Source organism: Phodopus roborovskii, unplaced genomic scaffold (genome assembly GCF_943737965.1).
Source record: "Phodopus roborovskii unplaced genomic scaffold, PHOROB, whole genome shotgun sequence".
NCBI lineage: Eukaryota > Metazoa > Chordata > Mammalia > Rodentia > Cricetidae > Phodopus > Phodopus roborovskii.
This window is the reverse complement of record NW_026126558.1, coordinates 23,368,393-23,388,810: the sequence shown is the minus strand read 5'-3', so window position 1 is coordinate 23,388,810 and position 20,418 is coordinate 23,368,393. Positions and strand designations below refer to the sequence as shown.

Here is a 20,418-nt window from a genome sequence, read left to right as displayed (position 1 = left end):
TAAACCAGCGGTTAAAATGTTTTTCTATATCCAGCATTACAATGTCTTATAAGGGCCCCAGTATTAGGTAGTTCTTAGATGCTCTCCGAGTCCCAGTTTACCTATCTATAAAAGGGGATAATAGTTAGTAGAGGGGCTTTTTAAAAATTATTTTAATTGTTTATTTTTAGTTTGTGTGCATTGGTGTTTTGCCTGTATGTATATCTGTGTGAGGGTCCTAGATTCCCAGGAACTGGAGTTAAAAACATTTGTGAGCTGCCATGTGGATGCTGGGAATTGAATCTGGGTCCTCTGGAAGAGCAGCCAGTGCTCTTAACTGCCAAGGAGCCATCTCTCCAACCTTGTAGAGGGGCTTTTATGATTAAATAAGATAATGAGTATCAAGCGCCCGCACTCAGGCTACATTTCCTGTACCTCAAGTACAAACATTTTCCTCTTTTACCTGTTTTTCTACCTAACAGCTAGAGTAACCTTACTATAATTCATGCTGGCAGAACCATTCTTTCTGTGACCTAACTATGCTTATTTTAATTTTAAAAATCATAGTCTCTCAATTCTTCAGACTTAAGTTTCAGCTAAAAAAGAAAAACAGAAAATGCCGAAGTTTCTGGCTTCCCTACTTAAAGGTTGATGTTCTTTTTTTTATCATAATATTCAGTATAAATATTCTGACTTTTAAAAATCATGGCCTCTAATGAGGTATCTGTAAAGCATGTTATATTAATACATCCTAGAGTATTTAGAGGAAAATCAAGAACTGATGCTTTCTAGCAGCATAGGCTGGTGATTTCAGAAGCTTTCTTTTGAGTTTTAAATAAATCCTTCTCTGTGACAGCTCTAGGGAGAAGACAATGAAAAACTGTGTGACAGATGGGGGCTCTGCATCAAAAGTCAATCCTGAGGCTGACACCAGGACTGAAACAGGTCAGCATTGTTTCTGTGGCCATAAAATAACCAAAACATCAGATGTCTTTGCTTTCATAGCCAATCTGCAGTAGAATGAAGAGAAAGTAATTGTGAAAACATAAGTCCAGTATTTACTGGCTGTTTTTTTCTCTTTTCCACTGCCATAAGGACCCTGTGTTACATAGGTGTAACCCAGCATCTTTAAAAACACAAGCTGTATACAGTTTCATTTACACCAACTTATATCATTTGTGCATCCTAAAATTACATTACCCATCCCCACAGGCTCCTGGGCATTGATTGTTTTGTTGTTGGTGGTGGTTTTTTGGGTTTGTTTTGTGTTTTTTGGGGGGTTTTGGGGGGAGGTTCTTCAAGACAGGGTTTCTCTGTGGCTTTGAAGGCTGTCTTGAACTAGCTCTTGTAGACCAGACTGGCCTTGAACTCAGAGAGATCCGGCTGCCTCTGCCTCCCGAGTACTGGAATTAAAGGCATGTGCACCACCAACGTCCGGCTGAGCATTGATTGTTAAGATGACTTATTTCCTTATTTAGAGATTTGTGACTCACCTGTATCCACTGCTGCTAACATGCTGAGCCTCCTGGGGTTCCCAACCAAGCACCTGCCCAGTTGCAGAGTCTCTTGTGTTTGCAATATATAATTTGACTGCCTCTTCTTGCATGAGCTGAATTAGACTCCATTAATATCATATTTCACTAGCATAGACAAGGATCCATTCCATGATTTGAAATATACAATGAGTTAAAGTATACAATCTCTACTGAGAACAGTCTTAGTAGATAGCCCATTTTCAAAGGGTTTTGGAAGCACCATTATTGGTGTTCTCAGTACAGTTAAAGTGCTTATTCCATGTCAATGCCATGCCTCAGTCTGGAGAAAACTTTGCATTGGAGAAATTGTATCTGATGCACTCCTGTGCATTAGCCTACCATTCCCATGCCATCTACATCAGATGATCATCACTTTCCAGAAAAGAACTCTAGTAACAGGAGAGTGGCTGTGTGGTTCAGATATTAAAGGTTTTCAGTTGCTAACATATATTACTTCATAGACTTTTTAATCTATCCATGTGAACATTTATTGTGTCATTTTCTCAGAATTTTCATGATAAATCATAATAAAGTAAATTTTCCTTTTTCTGTTTTTCTTTTTTGCCTTGATAGCTCAGTGCATATAAATGATAGGATTATGGGTTTTGTTTTGCATTAAAAAGTGTCTTTTATATTTCAGATAGATGCAATTTTTAAATAATTTTGGCAAATGCTGAAATGTATGAAGAACAACATTCTGCTTACTCAGAATCTTACTACAAAAGAGACTCATGATTACTACTTTGGCTAGGTTTTTCTTCTAGGTACTCACATTTGTGTATCCATATTTAGATGAGAAAAGTACTTTGAAACAAAATCTGACTGCCCCCTTATATGAGCTGAATTAGAATTAGACTTCTTCAGTGTAATATATCAGTGTGTGTAAGAATTCACTCCAAGAGTTAAAATGTCTTAAAGTTTACACTCTTTACTGAGAATAAACTGCTGCACTAGACAACTGGTTTCCAAAGGTTCTTTGAGCCACCATCTGCTGCCTAATTTTTTAATGTAAAATTTATTTTGCTGCTTTGAGACATTAAAGAGCTTTGTTTCCCACTGCAAATTGTGTTTGTGCTAGATCCCTGGGGAGGATGGCCAGTAAGCTCTGTTGGTAATGCAATATGACTAATGTGGTTATGCCATATTAATGGCCATGCCTCAGACTTTCCTACAAAGCAGCCTCCACCTGCTCAGTTGTTCAAAACAGTGCTTTTGAATAGGCAGGGAACATACACTGTCTTGGATTCTTGACACCCTTTTTGTACCCTCAAAATAAGCATACTTAGGCTATATCTTTACCCTCCCTGTTCTTCTCTTCCCTTTGTCACTATTGATATAAGGACACTTTTCACTTTTTGTTTGTTTTTCAAGACAGGGTTTCTCTATAGCCTTGGCTGTCCTAGAACTTACTCTGTAGATCAGGCTGCCCTAGAACTCAGAGATGCCTGCCTCTGCCTCCAAAGTGATGGGAGTAAAGGTGTGTACCCCCACCACCATCCCTGCCACATTTAATTTATAAAGTAAATATATTTATTATTTGTTTTCTCCGTTCTCGTTTATTAAAAATATTAGTGTAGCTTGACTGTTGTACCAGGGCTTCACCAGCCCCTCATTTCTGTTGACTAACTAGAATCATCTCAGTCTAATGTTCCAGCTTCTCAAGCTAAGTGTTCCCCCCCCCCACGAAAACAGACAAAGCCTAAAGAGATCCTTGTGTTTCATGGGAATCATCCCAACTCTGCTATTATTCCTGGATCAGAATCACATAGGTATTGTCTTAGTTTTCTTTCTATTGCTATGATAAATATCATTACCAAAAGCAGCTTGGAGAGAAAAGGATTTGTTGCCTTAAAGTTCCCAATCACAGCATCATTGAAAGAAGCTAAGGCAGGAACTCAGTCAGTCAAGCAGGACAAACACCTGGAGGCAGGTACTGAAGCAGAGACCTTGGAGGAACACTGCTTACTGATATGCTTCCTATGGTTTGCTCAGCTTGTTTTTTTTTTGTTTGTTTGTTTGTTTTTATGGTGCCCAGAGGTAGCAATGCCACAATGGCTGGGCCCTCCCACATCAATTAGTCAAGACAATGTCCCATAGACTGGCTGACAGACCAATCTAATGGTTGAGGTTGCCTCTTCCCAGATGACTCTAGCTTATGTCAGGTTGACAAAAAATTAACCAGCACCAGGGTTGCTGCTCTTCCAAGTTCATATCCTTCAGTATGATTCTGAGCCCTTCTTTCTCTTTTTTCTTTCTTTCCTTTTTTCTTTCTCCCTTTCTTTTTCTTTCTTCCTCCCTTCCTCCCCCCAACCTTCTCTCTCTCTCTCTCTCACCCTCTCTCTCTCTCTCTCTCTCTCTCTCTCTCTCTCTCTCTCTCTCTCTTGTTTTTTTGAGACAGGGTTTGTCTCAAAACCTCAAACCTCAGCTTTGGAGCCTGTCCTTCTGGAACTAGTTCTGTAGACCAGGCTGACCTCCAACTCACAGAGATCCACCTGCCTCTGCCTCCCTAATGCTGGGACTAAAGGTGTGTGCCACCAACGCCCGACCTCTTTCTTTTCTTAAGATGGTCTCACTATGTAGCCCTGGCTGTCCTGGAACTTTGTAGCCCATGCTAGCCTCAAATTCAGAGATTTGCATGCCTCTGCCTTGAGTGCTGGGATTAAAAGCGCGTACCACCCAGTCTTTCCATTTCTTAATAGTCTCTGGTTAATGAGTCTGCTAATACTGAGTAAAAGCTCTGGTCCAGATACTGTCTTTGATCTTATCTAATCCTCACAACCTTGAAGTTGGTTTGACAGATGAAGAAACTGAAACCCAGACTGATGAAATAACCTGCCCTACTTATACAATAAGTGTCAGAATTTGAATTCCAAGTGTGGTCTGTATATCATTGAAGTTCTTCCTATGGCTTTTCCCCCATTCATTTTATATTTGATGCCAGATTAATTCTCTTTCAGGAGCCCATTCCCTATGGAGGGATATTTCCTTAGCTTAGAAACACAGGGGAGGGCCTAGGCCCTACCACAAATGACTTGACAGACTTTGATGATCCCACTTGGAAGGCCTCACCCTCCTTGGGGAGTGGATGAGGGATGGGATGGGGAGATCTGTGGGGAGCATGGGAGGATAGGAGAGAGAGGGAACTAGGATCAATATATAAACTAAGGGAAAAAATTAAAAAGAAGAAGAAGAAAAGTGATATTTTCCAATGAGAATGTATAGCAAGTACAGGTATATGGGAATGGGACTGACTTTTTTTTTTTTTTTTTTTTTTTTTTTTTTTTTGAGACAGGGTTTCACTGTGGCTTTGGAGTTTGTCCTGGAACTAGCTCAGTAGACCAGGCTGGCCTCAAACTCACAGAGATCTGCCTGCCTCTGCCTCCCAAGTGCTGGGACTAAAGGCGTGTGACACCAACACCCAGTTATTACTAACATTTTTAATGCAGGTGATTGAAATAATAAAACAAGCAGAAGTGGGGAAACACACACACACAGCTGAGAGAAGCAGGCAGTGGTGGTGCACACCTTTAATTACAACACTTGGGAGGCAGAGGCAGGTGAATCTCTTTTGTTACCAGCATGTTTTTCCCACCGGTCTGGTCCCAGAGCCTCGCAAGCCCCAAATAACATACAGAGACACTGTTAGCCTGTTACAAGCATTTCTTATTGGCTAGCTCTGTCTTAAATATTAACCCGTTTCTATTAATCTAAGTATTTCCACATGGTCTTATCTTACCGGAGAGAGGCCCAGAATTCTACCCTGTTAGTCCTACATCTTGAAACTCCTCCCTACTTCTTCCTCTCTCCATCTAGTCTCCTAGTCCCACCTATCTTGCTTTCCTATTGGCCAACAGTGCTTTATTCATTAACCAGTACAAGAAACATATTTACAGAATGATATCTCCCATCAAATCTCAGTGAGTTCAAGGCCAGCCTGGTTTACCAAGCCAGTTCCAGGAGAGAGAAACCCTATCTCGAAAAACCAAAACAAACAAGCAAAAACACAGCTGAGATTATTAAACTCCTGCCTAAAGATTTGATGGTTCCCACCCAACTATTACATTAATTTTGAGTACCTTAACCTGGTATGTAAAGTTCCCCCAAACTTGGGCCTCAGCTTATTTCTTTAGCCTACCTGGAAGCCTTATCTCCTACTTCTTCTCTACAGAGTACAATGCTTCAAGGAAACCAGATCATCTCCTCCTTCCCAATTCAGTCATTCGTCTGTCTCTCCTCTGCAAATGAAGTGCCATTCCTCTGAAAAGCCTTTGTCAAATACTATGTTTTCTTTATGACCCAGCTCAAAGGCTTTAGAAAACCTTTAAAATTACTCAGCAAAAAGATTTTTTTATTTTTAAAATCAAATGCCTATTTAATATATGTGTGTGTGCATGTAATGAGTGCATATACACATGTGTGTGGAGACCAGAGGTTAATGAGTCTTTCTCAACCATTTTCTAATTCACCTATTTTTTTATTTTCTTTAGGCATGTGTGAATGGTGCATGTGTGTTTCTAAATATGTTTGTGCACATATTTGGGCAGGAGCATATGCATACATATGTATAGAGGCCAGAGGCTGAAGTTAGGTGTCTTCTTTGATCACTTTCCATTTTGTATACCAATTAAATAGGGTCTCTCACTTGAACCCATAACTTGCCAATTCTGGTGCCCAACTTGTCCATTAGGATCACATGCAGGCTGCTGTGCCCATCCAATACTTATGTAGGAGCTAAGGATCCAAACTCTGCTCCTTATGCTTACATGACAAGTGCTTTAATAACTGAACCTCCCTTTATCTTTATCTTTATGTGTGTGTAGTCAAGGTGCTTTGCTGACTCTGGAGCTCATCACTTCAGCTAAACTGGCTGGTCTCACTACATATTCCTGGCTGTACTGAAACTGTCTGTGTAGAACAGGTAAGCCTTGAATTCATAGAGATCTACCTGCCTCAGCATCTTGAGTACTGGAATTAAAAGTGTGTGCCACAAGCAATGTGTAGAGGTGCACGCCTTTAATCCCAGTACTTGGGCAGCAGAGGCAGGAGAATCTTTGTGAGTTCCAGGCCAGCCTAGTCCAGCCATAGTGGACATAGTGAGACCCTGTTTGGTGGGGGGGGGAAGGGGTACCACATGCCTAGTTCTACTGTGACATTTTGTGGGTTGTTAGCTCATTTCTTCCTAATACCAATAAGTAGTCTATTGTCCTATAATTTACTTTGTAAACTCAACTTCTGAAGGACATCTTTATTGCTTCTAAAATTTGAATTATAATGAAAAAGGATACTATAAATATTCTTGTACAGATTTTGATTTGTTTTGTTTTAAGACGGGATCTTTTTGTTGTTTTTTTTTTTTGGAGAAGGGTTTCTTTATTGTCCTGAAACTCACTCTGTAGACCAGATTGGCTTGAACTCAGAAATCCATCTGCCTCTACCTCCATAGTACTGGGATTAAAGGCATGTGCCTTCACATCCAGCTTGACACAGGTCTATGTGCCCCTGGCTGTCCTAGAACTCCTTGTGTAGACCAGGCTGTCCCTTGCCTCTAACCTGCCTCTGCCTCCAAAGTGCTGAAGTTAAAGGTGTGTGCAAACATGCCCAGCCCTCCTCGTACAGATTTTTATATAAACATGTCTTCAGTTGCTTCAGAAATTACCAAATAAACCATTGGGTTATACTACAAGATTTGTATAGACAACAGTCAAAGTGTTTGGAATCCTGGAATGGCCTGAAAGAAGGAGAAGCAGCACAGTCCGACTGTCATGAAAATGTGATTGGGTAAAATCAGATCAGATTATAGAGAACAATAAATCCCTTATTAAGGAGAATTTATCCCAGGTGGGTGGCACATGTCATAAATCCCAGTACTCAGAAAGCAGAAATGGAGGCTCTGTGTAAGTTTGAGGCCAACCTGTTCTACATAATGATTTCTAGACCAGCCAAAGCTACATAATGAGACCCTGTCTTAAAAAGACAGAATATTTTTCCTGTGGGTATATCTATATAGAAAACATGGATTTGGATTTGAAAGGGACTCTTGTCATTTTTTTAGCCAACTTTTTTTGCCTTTAAATAAAACCACACTTAAAATATGCTGATTTAAAGAATATATCTTGTTTTAAAAGAACAAAGAAAAATTGGTCACAGGAATTCACCTCATTGCAGGAGAGATGGCTCAGTAAATAAATAAAGTACTTGCTAGTCAGGCACATGGGCCCAGTTAGGATCTCTAACTCACATAAAAATCCAAGTGTAGTGGCACTGGCCTACACACACACACACACACACACACACACACACACACACACACACACACACACGGTAAGGAGCAATTTTTAAGAAATTCACCTCAGTGGTTCATCCCTATACTTAACAGGCACATCAGGTCTTCTTTGTTATTACATATTTGTTTGTTCTCCCTCTCCCTCTCTTTCTCTCTCTCTCTGGGCACATGCTACAATGTGAGTGTTGGGGGTCAGATGACAACTTGCAGGTGTTGTCTCTGTTCTGCAAGCATGTGGATTCCAGGAACTAACTCAAGTGGTCAAGCTTGATAGCAAGTGCCTTTACCCTCAGCCATCTCATCAGCTCCAAGATCTTCTTTATAACTCATGAAAAGCTATCCCATTTCAATTGTTGATTCTTATCATCTCAATTTAGCCCTGATGGTGTTTTAGCTGGATAAGAGTTATCAGGGATAGCAGAGACTTTCCAAAATACTGGCTTACACAGATAAAAGTTCATTTCTCTTTCATATAGAAAGAAACTTTTTGAGGCTGTTGTGAGGTCAGGGAATTTTAAGAAATAACCAGGCATGGGGGGCATGCCTTTGATTCCAGAACTTGGGAGGCAGAGGCAAGTGGATCTTTGTGAGTTCAAGGCCAGCTTGGTCTACGGAGCAAAAGTTCCAAGAGAGCCAAGACTACACAAAGAAACCCTGTCTCAAAAAAAAAAAAAAAAAGAAAAGAAAAGAAAGTGGAATAATAAATGCAGGGGTAACTAGTAATCTCTGCTACAGTTCAAAGGAGAACAATTTAGCTCTGTGTGTTTACTGGGCAGAACTTGTGTTAGGCTAGCAAGTAAATGACACAGGAGTGTCAAATTTTCATGTACTTCCAGTCCTGAGCTATTTATCACAGCTAATCAGGTCATAAGTCAGGCTAAGACAGGAATGCCACCGTGACGGAGAAGTGGGAAGGAAGCACTAACTCTCAAATACTGAGAAATGGTTTCTAGATGGGAGATGCCTGAGTGGGGCATTCAGTGGCATAGTTGAGAAGAAAATGTTGTCAAAGTAGAGAGAAAAGCTGTTAGAGAAACGAGGAAATGTGTCAGCAGCAAATCCAAGTATGACAGATCAGCAAACAGGTATGACAGATTAGGACATTGACTCAACTTGTGACTGGCACAAAGACCAAATTGCTAAGAGCCTCTTTACTAATAACTGTGCTCATTTTTATACTCGTGTAAAAATGGGTAGCAATTTGTTTTAAAGAAGAAGCATGAGTAGATGAGTGAGATAACTCAAGCTAGATTCAGTCAAATGAGGACCCATCTGGATAGAGCCATAATAATGGGGCCACAGATGAGGAAGTACATCCCGAGTAACTCCTCAGATGAAAAGAAAACCTGGAGGCAAATACTGAGGTTTTATTGCCTGTGATGTTTGTTACAGAAATTAAATTAAAAAAGAATTGAGTTTATGAAAAGAACATTCAAGAAATGTTAAAGAGATAAAAGTACAAGGATACTGAAGCTACAATTCATGACAGTCTATTATGGTGGAAAAATGCTAATTTTCTTTAATAATTGTCATTTAATGTGATTGCATACTTTTTAAGTTGGATATTAAATTTTTATTAAGGATTAGTGAGTCAAATAAAATGGCTCAGTTTCATTTATTTTAGGGACTAATGGCACACAAGTAATTTCTCTTTTAAAAGATTTATTTATTGTTTTTTCACGACAGAGTTTCTCTGTGTAGCCTTGACCATCCTGGAACTCTCTCTATAGACAATGCTGGCCTCAAACTTACAGAGATCCGCCTGCCTTTGTGTTGGGATTAAAGGAGTGCACCACTGCAGCCCAGCTACTTATTTTAATTTTGTGTGTTTGATTGTTTAGTCTGCATGCATGTGTACCATATGTGCAGTATCCACACAGGTCAAAAGATGTTATCAGGTCCCCTGAAACTGTAGTCACAGATGGTTATGCACCTTCATTAGGTGCTAGAAATAGAACCCAGGTTCCCTACAGTACTATTAATCTGTGAACCATCTCTCCTGCCCCCCTCCAGTTATTTCTGCTTTTAATTTTTTCATTTGAAATTGGATAAGATGTTTATGACAGTTTCTCAATGAGAAGATAGGGTCAAAAGAAGTCGAAGGAGACACTTGCTCTTCAAAATGTCTCTACCAATTGCTTGAGTCTAGGAATTCTGAACTGTAATGTGCTATGCCAATCAGGTATATGCACTAAATTCAATATTATGACCTTCTTGGTGGGCAGGGACTACCAGGTTGCATAAGGAGGGGTGAACTAGCCAAAATCGGAAACAGTGCAGGTAAGAATATCTCTCCCTTGCCTAGCTGGGTCACTGGAAGGGGATTGTCTTAAGAATGGTGTGACATCAGTAGGTGAGTGGTCCTCTATATCAGATACAGACCTTGAAGAGCAAACTTGAAGTGCCTTTCCACAGCTGGGCAGCAAGCCCTTCCCTGTTGAGGATTTAGGCAATACATTTTTATTTCGTCCTCCCATGTAAAGTCTTTGACCAAACATATGGAGTAGAATATCCCTCCTCAGCTGTGACTGCTAGCAGCTGAAGTAGTCAACTATTAGTTCTTTGTCCCTACATTATAAAGTCACTGTGGTCCTGTTACCTTGGTATGGGGGTGTAATAGTGGATAATAATGTCTCAACTGTACTTGTTTTGGGTATTAAGTACTCAACATGTTTTCAATATGAAGAAAAATAAAGTAGAAGATAAAAATTATCTAAGAATGCAAATTATTATGTTATCTTTTCCTAATTTTCCCTGATGTGGCATGTGTAAAATTTAGCCATAATTGTGTCAGAACAAATTATCAAAGTTTTTTGTTCAAGGTAAAGTGGCTCAGCAGATAAAGAAGACACATGATAACCCAAGTTTCATCCCTGAGACCCACTTTGTGGAAAAAGAGCCATTTCCCTAAATTGTCCTTTACCTTCACAAGTATTCTATGGTATGCATGCATCCAGAAACATAATAAATAAGTAAAATATAGCAAAAAATTTTAAAAGTAGTACAGCAGCTGGTCATAATAACATGCACTTGTAATTCTAGTACTTTAGAGGCTAAGGCAAGATCATTAGGTAAAGGCTAGCCTGAACTACAAAGAGAACCCCTATCTAGAAAGTAGAGAGAGAATCCATAAAATGTGGGGGGGGGAGTTTAAGAATCATGTATCTGACAAGGATCTATGATCTGTTTTATACAAAGAACTCTTACAATTCAATAACAAAAAGATGAGTGACTTTGCACTGGCGAATTGGCCCAGTGGGTATAGTCACTAGCTACACAAGCTTGGTGACCTGAGTTCAGTCCCCAGAGCCCATGGAAAAAAACTAGATGAGGAGGCATACATCCATAATTTCAGTGTTCCTATGACAAAGTGAGAGGTGAAGACAGGATGATAACCCAGAAGTATGAGAGTTGTGTATACAGCATAAATGAGAGATCCTACCTCTCAAAAAGATAAAGTGAGAAGCAAGTACTAAAAACTGCCCATTTGTCAGAAGCTGTCTTTGTGGAGCTGCAATCGGAACTAGCCAAGTGGCCCCAAGTTTGTACCTGAGTGGGGCTGTGTGGATGAAGGAAAGGCTAGCTATAGACGATAAAGAAAAGACAGAGAGACAGAATAGACAGGAGGGCAGATCAGTCAATACTGAAATGCCACGAGTTTATTTTTCACCACTCTTACATACCTTATCCAAAAAGGGGAACACAGTATCATGTATATGGAACAAACAACTTTTCTTCCTCACTTATTCTAAGGGTTCAGTAACAACACCTTAGCTTCAACTTCTTGTTCCCTAGCCTTGAGGATCAGGATTTGCCACATCTCAAATTCAGGTCTGTTGTTATTTAGAACAAGACAGCCAAAAACCCTACTGTAGCCACACCTTTGACCTTTAGGTCTTATGGCTTGCTGAGGACAGTTTTGAACTCTGTCCTTGTGCCAAGATGGAGTGGAGCCATCTTTATGGGCATCAGCACCCATTGACCACCACATGCTCTTCTTTGTACCACACAATCAATACAATATTTCTTAAAAGATGAGCAACCTAACTAAAATGTGGGCAAAGGATTTAAATAGATGCTTCTCAAGAAAAATATGCAATTGATCAACAAGCACATGAAATATTCTACACCACTAACCATCAGGGAAGTGCAAATCGTAACCATTTTATACACATAAGGATTACAACACTCAAAAGGACAGTAAGTGAAAGCAAGGATGTGAAAAAAATTTGACCCTTCATACATTGCTAAAATAGAATGAAATTGTACAACATATTTGGGAATAGTTTAGCAATTAATTCCTCAAGAAGTTAAACATAGAGTTACCAGAAACTCCATTCTACTTCCATTTTCTGAGAAAAATAAAAACATGTGTCTATGCAGACATTTGTACAGTTTTTAAAAATAAGCAGTATTATCCACAATGGCCAAAAGTCTATTGATTGATGAATGATGAAGCAAACTATGGTATATCCATATAAGGAATAGTATTCAGTCATGGGAGGAATGAATTGTTGAGACCTGCGACAGACTGCATCTTGAAACCATCACACTAAATGAAGGCCACATGCAGGCCATATTTGTATGATTCCATTTATTTGAAATACCTAGAACAGGTAAGCTTATGCAGACTGAAAGAGAATTGATAGTTTTGAGGGGATAACAGGAAAGGGAGAATTGGCCAACTATAGGATTTATTTGTAGGGTAATGAAATGTTCTGAAATTAAATCATGATAGTTGCTCAACTTTGTGAATATACTAAAAATCACTGCGTAGTATTCTATAAAAGGATGAAAGCAATGATACAATAATTACATCTCAATTAAAATAAAACTCTCACCCCCAAGAAAGATTAAACCAGGTATCATAGTCCACACCTGCAATCCAAAAACCTCAGAAGTGAAAAGATGAGGGTCAGAAGTTCAAAGTCATCCTTAGCTACATTGGAGCTGAGTTGGAGATCAACCTGGGCTACACCGTATACTATCTTTAAAGAGAGAGAAACTAGTTGAGAATAACAGAGACTAGAGTTGAGATATTTTGATTTTGGATCATTTAGACTTCAGTTATCACCAAAGCCCAGGAGTATGCTAGAACTTGGCAAAGAGCTCAGACATTGCAGGATTTGCTTAAACCAAAAATTAGATTGAAGGAAAGAAAAAGAACCTGTGAGTCTGGCAATCAATGTTAAGTGCTGTACAGAAAAAGTTGTCTTCTGCAGCGTGAGGATGAGAGGAGCCTGAACCCAATCAGTTTACTTCGGTAATCAGATTGCAACCACCAGTCTGCTTCTCCTTGTTTTGTCCATCGAGCCACAGTGAAAGCTACCAAAGAACATAAAGCTTGAAAATTTCGTGTTATTTTCAGAAAGGTAGTTTTACCAAATTCAGAAATAGGAGAGTTATCATGTTTTTACAGGCAACATTTCAAACTCAGCAACCAACTCAGAAATAGGTTGCATCTCAGAGCCCCAAATGAACTTGGAGCTGTTGCTCAGGAGGCTGTCTTTGCCATTCTGTGTTTTCATTTGCACTGCCTCTTGCTAGTTTTCTGCTGCCAGAAAACTTGCAGAAGAACACATTACTTGAAGACGGCCCAAGATTTTGAAACTATGTTGATTCTTTCACAATCCTGTTAAAAAGAATGCAAAAATATACTTATTTTCAGAAGTTCCTCCAGAAGATGGACACTGGCCTAAAACTTGTAAAGACCATGCTTGGGACCCTCTTGCTTTAACCTTTCCTGTCCTGGGATGAGCATACAGTTGTGTGCCACCTAGTTCAAATTGGAACTTCCAGAGGCCCTACCATTAGAATTTTTGTTTTCTTTCTTTTTTTCACTTTTAAAGGTATTTCTGTATTTGTAAGAAATACCGGGACACCTGAGAATTTAGTATTCTTTATGAAGCAGATTCTGATTAGATATTCTCTTCTTACAAATGAGAAAATCAAGACAGAAAGATCCAGGCTTGCAATGATGAATTAGTGCAGTGTGCAGATTAGAGCTAAGAGTCTATTCTCAACATCCGCTGTGGAAGAAGATTGCTGAATTAATGTCAAATGGCATTATTTACTCATATGGGAAGTGTGCAAAATACTGTTTGCCTTCCAAATGTCTATAGAGCACTTCAAAATTTATGAGATCATTTCATGTCAATGATCTTGTTTTTGCCTCCTTGCAATGCTGAAAAACAGGTAGTATAAGTTTCATTATCACTGATGAACTAACAAAGTGAGAGAATTCATGGAACTGAAGCAATTTGCCCAAGTTCACATGGTTTCTAGGTAGTGATGCTATAAATTAACACCCAATCTTGTGACTTCCCCTCCAGTATCTTTCCACAAGACATGCTACCTTTGAAATCTGCCAGAACTTCATTGTGTTCCTTTGCTTTTAATATAGACTCAAACAAAGGACTTTTTATTCCCTTTCCCAACCGGGAAATAAAGGATTCGCTAACCAGTACTTCTGCATCCCAGAGCAATGGCAAAACAGCTCAGAAATTAGATGTTTTTCCACTGGGGACACAGGTAATATTTTCACTCTCCTGCTGCTCTATTAATTAATCAATGATTAATATAATGTAGTGATGTGTTTATTTTTATAGCACCCTGAGTACAGTATATGCTAGGTGTTGGTCCTCAAACAGCAATGCATCTATTAACAGTTCAGAGATGGTTACAAAGTTTCTTTTCTTTACCAAATGCCTCCATGTCTTGTCCTCTGACCTCTCACATTTTCTTCCTCTACCTTTTAATTAGAGTCTTACGTATCAAGGTGGCTTTCTCAAAAGCTGCCTCTTCAGTGTATCAGACAGAAGGAGAAATGTGATGTGACACAGGAGAGACAGGCAATGACAAATTAGAGATATACAAAATTTAGAAACAATTAAAAATAAGTTTTCAGAGAAAAAATGATAGTAGAAGTCAAGTAACCATTTTATTAAAGTTATCGTGTGTGAGCTAATATGACCTCAATCAGAACTGACAGCTTCTCCATTTTTGTTTTCCTTGATAGTCTTGCAATCAACAGAACTGTAGAAAACAACCAGAGGGAGAATTAATGGAGAAGTGAAGAGGCAGTGAGGATTTTTCAGTGTGTGTGTGTGTGAGAGAGAGAGAGGGAGAGAGAAAGAGAGGGAGAGAGAGAGATAAAGCCTTCTAATTTTAAGTAGAGGTTAGCATTTGTTTCTTTGTTTTTGGAGATCCCACTTGGGTGCTAGGAAACTATCTCTGTTACCTTTTTTTTTTTTTAAATCTTGCTATTAATTAAAAAAAAAAAACCAGACATTGTCTACTCCAATTTACGATTAAATAACACTTCTCAGATAAAAAAAAAAAAAAAAAAAAAAAAAAAAAAAACACTCTAGAATTCCTAAAACGAGGAAAGAGAGGTTGAGAAAACTGGATACTATAATAACTCACTATAATCCTTATGTTTATCATAAAGAAGTGCAAATTCTTTTCTAGATGCCTAAATTGTGTTTGTAGGTACCTGTGTGTGCTGGAATAGAACCCAAGGCCTTGGGAATGCTAGGCTAGCACTGGGCCACTGAGTTATATCTCTAGCCAAGACAATGAACATTTTAAGGTATTTTTAATACACGTTAGGTGGCTTTCTTTTTGCTTCAGTTCTTGCCTAGGTATACCTCAGATTAATTTACACTTTCTTAAAATTCCACACACCTGTGATTCCACACTTAGGAGGCAGAAGCAGGATTGTAGCAAGTGTGAGGATATCCTGATTATATGGGCAGCTCCAGGCCAACCAGGGCTATACAGCAAGACCCTGTCTCCGGAGGAAAAGTAAAACAAATAAAAGTTCTTGTTAGTTCCTGTAGCTGGTACTCAGCTTTATTAGAAAATAAAATAAATAGAAAAGTCCTTTAATCTGGGCAGTGGTGGAGCTCACCTTTAGTCCCAGTACTGGGGAGACAGAGGCAGGTGGAACTCTGTGAGTTCAAGGCCAGCCTGATCTACAGAGTGAATTTCAGGACAGGCAAGGCTACACAGAGAAACCCTGTCTTGAAACACACACACACACACACACACACACACACACACACACACACACACACAAATTAACAATAACGATAACAACAACAACAATAATAAATAGCTCTTTAAATAGAAAAGATAAAATTGAAAAAAAAATGATTTGGGCTGGGGAGATGACCACTTCAGTGGGTAGTGTTTGCTATATAAGCATGAGGACCTGGATTTGGATCCTCATGTAAAAGTTGTGTTTGGAACCCCAGTGCTGGTGGGACAAGATGGGCAGGTGGATCCCAGAATCTCACTGGCCAGCCAGACTAATCAAATAGATGAGCTCAAGTTTAATGAGAAGCCCAGACTCAAACACTAAGGTACAGAGTAAGAGGAAGACATCAGCCCCTGATCACTAGCTTAAATATGCACCCCCACTCCCTCAACCCCTCACAGAAAAGAAAAAGGAGCCTTATCTAATTTGTGTGCAGACAAAATACAGTAGTTCAGTGTTTGGTGTGTCTTTCTCCTTCTAAGGATAGCTTTTTCAAGGAGTCTCTTTCTCTATTGCAACTCTGGAACCTCCTTGTGTTGTAACTGTTTTAAAATGGGCTCAACCTTGGGCCCCTGCTGGAAGGTCTAGTTCCCTCCCTGTAGGGATGAGAGACCTTGGTAACAGGGAAGTAGCAACCCCCAGGCCAATGAGTTCATTTCTGAACATTCACAAATGCTCTTCCTAAATATTTTCACTTTTTTTTTTTTTTTTTTAGATACAGGAAGCAACAAGAAGGGAGACAAGTGATACCCACAAGGAAGATGGTAAATATTTTGCTCACTGGGTATTTAGAAGAATCTGGATGAAATGAGATTTTTGAGATGCTGATGCTGCAGCTCTGTATATCTGGTTAACCTGTTTTCCCAGGGACTGGAGCTTACTGACATGAGGCTTTTATGCTCCAAGAGTAAATGTTTCCCCTCTCTCTCTCTCCTTCTCTCTCTCTTCCTCTCTCCCTCCCTCCCTTCCTCTCTTTCTCTCTCTCTCTCTCCCATATTTTTAAGTTCTACCATTTGAGTATTTTTAATATTATTCCCCAAAAGGCAATGTTTTGAATTACACAATTTAAAAATTGTCAATATCTTAATTTTTTTTCTTTCAAGTTTTCTCTTAGGTAATTTAAAGACCTTAAAGGACCTTTATTCTTTTAGCTCCTAACCCTGAAAAGATACTATTCCTAAAGAACTTTCTGCTCTCATAAATTGAACCTAAGACTTCATGAATGCTGATCAAATGATCCACCCTGAGTTCCTATGGATTTTTATTATTTGTACATTTTAAACCCCACAAGATATTTTTTATACAATTTTCATTTCAATTTATCTTTGTTTTCATTTCTTTCTTTAGCTCAGGCCTACTATCCCTTGGGAGATCATTCCCTCCAGCCCATAATACAACCTCAATGTGGGCCTATTGGTGATGAACTCTCTGTTTTGTTTGTTTGTTGAATACCATTATTTTTGACCAGTGTAAGGTTCTAACTTGGCAGATGCTTCTTTCAGAAGACTGCAGTTATTTTACTGTATCATTTCTTGTAGCTGGGGATCTGTTACTTTTTCTTCCCTGTGGCTGTTTTCTAAGACTTCCTAATTGTCTTTGGGATTTTGCTTTGTTTTTTTGTTTTTGTTCTTTCAACACAGGGTTTCTTTGTGTAGCTTTGTAGCCCAGGCTGGCCTCGAACTCACAGAGATTCACCTGCCTCTACCTCACCAGTGCTGGAATTAAAGGCATGTGCCACTACTGCCTGGCTTAATTATCTGGTTTTATGCAGTTTTATTGTGATGTCCTTATTTATTGTTATTTGCCCTGTTTGGTGTTATGCTTCTCAAATCCATGAACTGTAGCTCATTAGTTCTAAAAATATAACTATGGTGTATGCACTATTCTTTATCTTGAATTCTTCTGGAACTCTTAATTAGACAAATGTAGATCGGAGGGTTTCAGTCTGTCATCCATGTCCGTCCGTCGTCCACCCCCCCCCCCAATTTGGGTACTTTCAAGCAGGATCTCACTATGGAACTCACTCTGTAGACCAGACTGGCCTCAAACTCTGAGAGATCCTCCTGCCTCTGCCTCCTGAGTGCTGGGATTAAAGGCTTATGCCACCACCACCCAGCTCTATGTGCTGAATTCTTAATCCACATTCTTTTCTTCTCAGTTATATAAGTTTGATTTGGTCTAGGTCACTTTTTCTAAGAAAAATGTAGACTTGTTTATGATTTTTTTCTCAGTGACATGGAGGATTATTTAAATTTTTTAACAGAACAAACATAGGAACTTTATAGCTATATGGTACATATTATAGTGAGATCTTTGTAGGTCTATTTTTTTTCTACAAGTTTTCATTCATGTTAATACTTTAGTTTTGTTTGTTTATTTTTGGGTATTTGTTCATTCTTATATTTGAATAATTATTTGAAAAAATAATTGTTAGTCTTACATATACTTGTCTTTGCCAGAACAAATATTCATTTTCTTCAGCCAAGTACTTAGAATAATACTATTGGTCTGGGAGTGCTTTCATTCCAGCACAAGTCTATCAGAAATGACTTATTTCCATCTTGTTTTACCCTTAACACTGTATCCTGCCCACATTGTCTTCTTACAGTGTGAGCTATGGAGATGCAGTTGCCATGTCTCTCACCTTGGGCAGAATGTATACTTTTGTCTCTTTTCACCCTAAAATTACTTTGGGTAAAAGTGAATTTCTGTGCTAATATACCTTTAAAGTTTTGTTTGTTTGGTACTTGTGTTTTTTGTTTGTTTTATTGATTCTTAATTTGCCTCCTGAAATTCCTTACTATCTTCATAGCTCTTTGTTGGATTTATACCACCCCAGGAAGATAATCTGAAATACCTAATTTGTCATTACTTAAAAAACCAATTCTATATGCCTAAGTTATTTTTGTTACCTAACTAAAGATATTGTTCTATGGCCTTTACAATGTTGACAATGGTCAAAGCATCACTTGTCTGTGGGTCCTTAGGAATTTCAGGGTTAGAAGAGTTAATGTGACTAATTCAGAAATAATGTATTTTATTCTTAAGGTAGTCTTAAGGTAGTTCCAAGGAGCTCAGAGCCTGCTCCTTTGTCTATACTGTTCTACTTGCTAAACTATGAAACTTATTGAATAACAAATGTAGCTGTCTGAAAAAAAGTTCTTTAGAATTGGGATAGCACCTAGGCCAGGGATTTTCATACATTTTGCATTCCCTGCTATTTAACTAGCTTATGTATCAGTTCCCAGTGAGTGAATTAGAACCTCTGGGTGTAGTTTAAGAATGACAAAAGTCACTGGGTGTTGTGGCTCATGCCTTTAAAAACAGCACACAGGAGGCAGAGGCAGAGGCAGGTGAATCTCTACGATTTTGAGACCACCCTGTTCTACAGAGTAGTTCTAGAACAGGCTCCAACGCAATACAGAGAAACCCTATCTCAAAATACCAAAACAAACAAACAAAAATGACAAAAGCCTATATAATCATAGACCAACTATTGTCTGTAAACTGAATACATAGAGATACAATTGTTGTCATGTGGAGGTACTACACCAACTTTTTAATGTGAAATTACTGTCTAGAAGCCATGAATGGTAGCATATATCTGTAATCCCAGCACTTGGGAGATGGAGGATGCAAGAGGGTTATGAATTCCATGCCAGTCTGAGCTACATAGACAGACCTTGTTGCAAAAGACAAAAGAAAGCAAAAAAAAAAAAAAAAAAAAACACTACATAGAAAGCTCTGAAACTACAATTTCAAAAGGACTTTCTTAGGTTATTCTATTATTATGAAGTTTGTCTCTAGAATGATACCGATTCTTTATTGTTTACAAAATGCCCCACATGTCTTGTTGCCATTGTCTCTGTGGAAGCCCTTTCATCATTTTGCTATCATTTATTAGAATTAGAAACCACATCTTTCTGACACCCTTTCCTAGTAAACCTCTGTACCCAGCTGGGCCAGGATGAATTCTCATCATGTTTTGTTTTGTTTTCTTTGGTAAGGATTAGAATACAGACACTACTCACCTCATCAGTCCACAGTTCGATCTCCAGAGAAGATGAGTAGAGACGGATACCGAGTGTCTTTTTTAGACTCTAAGTCTTCAGGTTCTTCTCCAGAAAAAGACTTGATACCAAAACCTGACATGTATCCATGTATCCATGATGTCTCATTGAGTAAACACCTGGATGTGGGTGATTCTAACCAGATCCTTCCCTATCAATTACCTTCAGACGTTGATCTGGACTATTATGATAATCATTATTCTCAAACTCTTTCCCTGCATGGAAGTCTTGTCAAAAGGCCTCAAAAAATCAAGAACTACCGAGAATTTAGCATAAAGCCTTCAAGTGATATAAAGGCCACCTCATCCCATTCCTGTGGAGACTTGCTAACTTCTCTGTCAAATCCTGACTCCAGCACAGGAAGGCTTTTGAAGCTTAGTTCAGGTAATAACTATCTTTCAGTTTGCAATTCTTTTTTAAACTCATGAATTTTGGAATTGTCATTTAGTGAATTGAATTTGTATTTCTTCAGTTGAATATTAGTGTCAGTGGTGGTTCATGGAAATTCCA

General features: G+C 38.8%; 1 protein-coding gene across 1 annotated transcript in view; it reads left to right on the top strand.

The window, feature by feature from the left end:
* Lrrc36 (leucine rich repeat containing 36) overlaps positions 1-20,418 on the top strand; it is a 57,809-nt gene that overhangs the window by 22,235 nt on the left and 15,156 nt on the right. Inside the window, exons 5-8 of the mRNA XM_051201533.1 lie at positions 836-924; positions 14,201-14,328; positions 16,554-16,602; positions 19,846-20,292. Coding sequence (XP_051057490.1) covers positions 836-924; positions 14,201-14,328; positions 16,554-16,602; positions 19,846-20,292 — 713 coding nt within the window. The remainder of the gene's footprint in view (positions 1-835; positions 925-14,200; positions 14,329-16,553; positions 16,603-19,845; positions 20,293-20,418) is intronic.